Raw genomic sequence first — 6,000 nt, 5'->3', positions numbered from 1 at the left:
TGATACAGCGCCTGCAGTGCACAGAATTTTTTTCTGATCATACTCTTGTATAGTCACTGTGATACAACTTGCTGATAGACAGTATTGCAGTGAGGTGCTACCGAACCAGTTCATGACCTTGAAAAGAGGAGAGCTGTTGTTTGGCTTCTGCTCCTTCAATTCATTCATCAAAACTGTAAAATCATGAAGGCGAATTGAAATGTGTCCTACTGCGCAGGCAGCTGCCCAAGGACAGCCTGATCCCCATGTGCTGAGCTGCTGGTAGTTTGGGTGCAGGCAGCTGCTTTGCTTTCACTGTCCTCCAAGTGAGAATCTGAACAAGAAAAACTGGAAGAAATTGCCTGGCCCTTTGCCACCTCTTTAACTTAAAGAGTAACTGCTATCTGTAGCAAGTTGTAACCACTGTCAAAATGTTTCATGTTTTGTTTGCAGAAGGCAAATGACTGACATTTTCCTTTGACAGGACAACTGACTTTGTCACCAGACTTGTCTGGGCTTGTCACAGCTATTTGGGTATCTTGGGAGAGGCCCAAAACAGTACCAGCCCTGAATCTCATGGGGGAGTGGGGTAAAGTGTTTCCATCTGGGACTATATAAACTTCTCCGGAGCCCTCTGTGCCATGTGAAGGCCCAGAGGCAGACAGAGCCTGTACCCCAGGATTTCTGTACATTAGAGCCATCTCCTCAACATCTCTGGCCTTCCCTTTGAATAGCATTGCAGGACGAAGGGAACAGAAGTGCTTTTCCATGCTTCTGTCCTCCCATCTCGCTGCAGTTTCCTGACAGCTGTGCCTAATCTCTCCCACTGCTACCTGCTGTGAGATGATTCATGGTCCTGCTACCAGGACATCCAGACGGGTCAGCTCTAGCTGATTCCCTTCTGCTGCGCCTTTCCACTCAGGAGACCAGGGAGAAGGCAAGGAGGATGGGGCTGATGCTCACATCTGCTGCCTGTATGGTGTCAGGACACAGCATATGGAAACCTGGGAGCTCCAAGGCACCCCAGCTCTCAGCTTGAGAGGGGCAGGCAGAACGGCCCTGCTGCCTTCTCCAGCATTATAGTGTCAGAGGGACTTGGGACTGAGTTGTTTCTTTGCTGCCTCTACTTTTGCAGTAGACTGAATTGGAACAGTGGGACTCATCTGCTCCCTCTGCCTGAATTTGCCATTTTTTTTGGCATTTTCTCAGAGGAGATAATAGATTTTTTCCCCCTCAAAAGTCACTGAAGCTATATGTACGGCATACCTGTGCTATGTAACAGCTGCTTTTCTATATGCCAGGCAGTTTTACCACTTTATTAGAAAGACACTGAGATTTCCAGGTAGATTGTTTGATTTTATTTTTACCTAAGAGAAGAGACAGTAAGTACCGTATGTCTTGTTTGCAGTAACGGCTGCCACAAGCTCTTCTTTTGAGAAGATTTAGAAATAAGACAAAAATAACCAAGACAACCTTTACCCCAAGCTACAGAATCCCAACTAATAATATTGAAAAAGAAGTGGATAATATTGATCCCTTGTGTACTGGTAGTTAAACTTCAAAAATCAATGGAGAGGGAAACTTAACTGGCCTTTCTGTAGTATCAGAATCCCAAATGTAGAATTTTCACAGCTATAAATATAGGGGCTGATTTCCAGACAATGTTAAAATTACTGCTTCATTTCCTTTCCTTCAGGAGAAAGCTCCCATGAAGTGCACTTGGAAAGGAATCCCTGAGTGTAGCAGATATACTTCTGTGCGAACCAAGAAGTAGCTTTTTAGAGTGGTGTGCGGAAGGAGTGAGATCAGCTTGATCAGCGAGGACCCCTGTTCTGCCGTCACTACTGCTTTGTGTACCTTTAAACATTTGTCCTGTTTGTTCAGGCAAATTCATCTCTCAAAATATAAAGCTATTCCTGCACACAAGGGCTGGCAGGATCTGGGATCAGCAACTACACAAATATGCTCTGGCAGTGGTCTCCTGAGTGTTTGCAGAAAAAATATTAGGCCTTGTTCCTCTAAGGTACCTAGGTAAGAAATCCACATTGCTAAATATCTCTGAGGATCTGGGTGCCCAGAATGAGTGCCTGGTATTTTTAACAAAGTAAGACTTTAAGGGCCTGGCCATGCTTCTAGCCACATTCGTATTTCCTCCTTGTTTACTTTTAGCCATTCAATATTGTTCTTCACCTGCTCAATTGACTGACTCCTGGGCAATTCTCCTGCTCCAGCATTAGGGTATTTTTCAAAGAAATTTTCCATCTGGAAAAGAGAGAGAAAAATAATTGACATGAAGCAAATAACACTGCTATTGTGCTTTTTGCAGGGACCTGGTCAAGGGTAGTTTTGGCTGGGACAGATACTTCAGCTCAGGCTAGTAGCACTGGGATAGTTTTACAGTAACTCATACTTCTTTACACATTTACAGGATAAAAAGTCAAGTTTCCTGGCCAGTAGATCGTTAAATATATTGACTTAAAACCAAGAGAAGTGCTGTCTCACCATACCTGCCAAAGCTGGAGCTCAGTGTTGAAGGTTTGGGTAATAGTTACTATTCGACCAAGGTTTCTGTCATTGATAGTGAATCTAGAAAACAATTTAATAAATTATGTTTGATGCAAAACCATTATAAAGAAAAGGCACAAGTAATTATCTGAAGCTTAAACTTCTAACTATGCTACAATAAAAGAGATGCACTCAAGTTTCAGCATTTTTTGAAATACTTGAAAAATAGTACTCCTATACAATATCTGTGCAGTTCTCAGACATGTTTAGCAATTGAGTGATCTCTTCTGGGGGATTTTTTTTTTTAAATTAGCAAATTATTGTCTCACTTTGGAAATGAGGTGTATTGCTGCTCAGCAACACAAATTCTGTCCAGTACACAGCTCTAGGCTTGCAGGTGTGCTTTGCTTCTGTGCTCTCCCTAAGAGCTTAAAAAGGAGAAGGAAGGAGAGAGAAGTCACTCAAATTGGGAGGAGCAAAGCTAAAAGGTTTGCTATTACTTCCACTGCTTGTCTGTACGTCTGCTGCTTGCCGTTCCCACTAGAAGGAATAAAAAGAAAATCTATACACTGTCTTCTTGTTACGAAATCAATAGAAAGAGTAGAGACATGACTGACTAACTTTCATGCAATAACCAGATTTCTATGACCTTGGGAGAACTTTCCGCACTTTTTAATTACCTTTTATTATTAACAATCATTTAGGGAAAGAATGGTTTTCAGGTTAGCAGGAAAGCACTTTTTCACAGCAGGTGGATGTAATTGTGTTGAATACGCTTTCAGTTTTTATTGTGCAAAGGCCAGTGATTATAGCTGTATGGTGAAAATATAGAAAAGCATGGCATGTAACAAGATACATAGATGGATGTAGACCTAAAGTTTCCAATTAATTAATTAGCATACCTGTCAACTAAGTCCTGCCAGTTAAGTCGTATCCAGTCCCAGGCCATTGTTTTCCCATAGGTGTTATACGAGATATATCTCAGGACTGTGAATACATCTTGGCTTTTGATGAGGCTGGTGTTGTGAATATAATCCAGATACCTAAGGGAAACACCGTAAGAATCAATGAGAGCCTTTCATGAAAGACCATGGAAAGCAAATAACAAGTTAACACTTTCAGCCTAGACTTAACCAATGATGATGAGAAATAATGCAATGCTAATATCTATATTTCTCAAGTGTTTGTCTTCATGGTCTGCAGCCCATTTCCAAGCAGGAATGTTATTTTTGTCTACAGCATTTTACAGGTGAACTACACTGATCTAAAACATAAGTATCTGTTGATAACTGTGTCAAGAGAGACTTGTATTGAAAGAAATCTAAGAAGTTAGGCATCTCTTTGGAAAATTAGTAGGGTTTGTGTATCTAAGTTACTTGAAAATATCCAAAACCCATTATTATTCCTATATTTTAATCAAGTAGTGAAACCAAGATTGGATCAGTCAGTAGTCCAGCCTGTCTGGGTAGTCAAGCACCAAAAAAGCAGTAGTCCAGGCTATAAATATCTTATAGGGACCATGTGTACGTACACAGGTGGCTTCCTCACATGAAACCTGTGCTGTTTGTTCTGAAGCTCTCATACACATAAAATTAAAATTCATTTGGGCATAGCGTGCCTGGAAGTGCTGCAGTGATACTTCCAGTTACAGCACAAATGGTTTTGACCGACAGAGTGGAGGGATCCCTCAGCACACGTTTGAAGGGAGATGAGTAGTGTGGTCACGGCTTCACAGCAGCAGCTGCAGAAGAACACCCTTAAGCCATTGTGTGCTGGGATTAAGGATCATCTTCTTTTTTCCTATATATAAGAGACAATTTTCTCAATCTGTTTGCTCTTTTCCCCTTCCTTGTTATTTTAATAGTAAATTAAGAGACAAGTTCTCCCTGCTTTAGGGGGGATTTTTTTATTTTCTGCAAATATAGGCTAATCTAGCTAATTAATTCATGTCTTAATCATGTTAGTGATTAGTTATTGAAGGGCTTTAGATTATAGCTGTTGCGGTCACAAGAATTTAGGAATACAGCTGCCTCCTACCACATCTTAATTACTCTAACTCTTATATTTTCTCTTCCTGAACCTCCTTGTTTCACATTTTTTAAACTTGGAACTCTTCCAGGCAGAAACTGTTCCATCTTATGATATTTAGGTAGAGCTCCAACAAAGTGGTGAAGATGTTTGCCTGTATCTCTGCTACGTGATACAACTACATGCAAAGTTTTCAGATAAGTTGGTGCGTCTATGCAGAGCAGCAGCCTGGGGAGGTTCTCACCCAGTCTGACAGCTGGACCAGCCTGGAACAGTATCCAGATTCCCCATCACTGCCCTGATGGAGGCATGAATACATCATTTCTGGTTCTAGCTCAAGCACCTTTGCACAGCACTTCCAAGAGCATTGCAACTTCACATGGATGCCTTCATACGACTGTTAGCAACACTTGCTCAGCACTGTTTGCCTGATTTTTGCTACTTAGAAGGTAGACATCTAGTCTAAGCAAACTTCCTCTGTGGCCAATGGAGGGTGACTGGCAACACCCAAAAGCAATTCTTCCCATTGATTTTAAGTCCCTTTCCTGGTCTGGGATTAACAGTACTCTGGAGGTCCTGTCTCCCTTCACTGATTATAAAGAAAATGTAGAAGGCTAATTTTCTCCTGATACTTAACTATTAGGCAGCTAAAATTAGACAGAGCAAAGGCACTGCTGGGAGAGCTGAAGGCTGTTCATTGTGTGCAGTAACTACCATGTGTTCAATATCTTTCCACTAAAGGAGCAAGGCTTTTTTTCTACTATAGTACAATCTCAGAGGAGGGTGTTAGATAACTGGTCTTGAAAATGTGTTGCATTCCTCATGCTGTAATCTGACAAAAATGACAGCACAGGAGAGAGGAGAGGGCAATGAGCAAACAGTGACCAGTTGCTTCTGTAGGGAAAGAAAAATCTTTGTGTGTTTAAATCACCTGTCCAAAAGGGTGATGTTCTTCACTGATGCCAAGCCATACAGCAGCTTTTCTTTTTCTTGCGCTAATGAAGTTTCTTGGTATTTCTTGAACATGTAATTCCAGGATGACTCATTGCCTGAGTTCTGCATCCCATAGCGATATACCAGGAGTCGGAGATTTGCAGAAATACTAAAATAAAGAAACAGTACTTGAATATTCTTCCCCTTTTCCTGCTTTAGATCTGTGACCAAGTCACATGCTGTGTTCTTCACCAGCCACGAAAGCCGTGAGCACTCACTTTTTTCCTTGTAGCCATTGCTCAAATAGTTCAGAAGCGCTGTTCAAAGATTCTGTATCACCCATACTGCAGGCAAAGTCTAGAACAGACGCACGAAGAAGCCTTTAAAAGAGAGGGAGAGAAAGATATTTTCCTACTGCTTAACATTCTTTAAATCCATCTATAATATGAGAAGGAAAAAAAAAATGTTCAACCTCTCCAAATGGCCTCCAAAATCGTTCCATTGCAGTTGATCCACAATGGGTTTTACCAGGTAGCGAAAATATTCCTGAGGTAG

The 6,000-nt window shown here is 41.4% G+C and overlaps 1 protein-coding gene across 1 annotated transcript in view; it reads right to left on the bottom strand.

Annotated features, from left to right (window-relative positions):
• Positions 1–2,091: 2,091 nt before the first annotated feature.
• Positions 2,092–6,000, bottom strand: part of ENPEP (glutamyl aminopeptidase) — a 38,429-nt gene continuing 34,520 nt past the window's right edge. Inside the window, exons 15-20 of the mRNA XM_068403914.1 lie at positions 5,918–5,991; positions 5,724–5,825; positions 5,444–5,614; positions 3,387–3,527; positions 2,487–2,565; positions 2,092–2,241 (exon numbers count right to left, since the gene is read on the bottom strand). Of these exons, the coding sequence (XP_068260015.1) occupies positions 2,092–2,241; positions 2,487–2,565; positions 3,387–3,527; positions 5,444–5,614; positions 5,724–5,825; positions 5,918–5,991 (717 nt within the window). The remainder of the gene's footprint in view (positions 2,242–2,486; positions 2,566–3,386; positions 3,528–5,443; positions 5,615–5,723; positions 5,826–5,917; positions 5,992–6,000) is intronic.

The sequence above is a fragment of the Nyctibius grandis genome, chromosome 6, assembly GCF_013368605.1.
Source record: "Nyctibius grandis isolate bNycGra1 chromosome 6, bNycGra1.pri, whole genome shotgun sequence".
Classification (NCBI taxonomy): Eukaryota; Metazoa; Chordata; class Aves; order Nyctibiiformes; family Nyctibiidae; genus Nyctibius; species Nyctibius grandis.
This window is presented reverse-complemented; position numbering and strand designations above follow the sequence as displayed.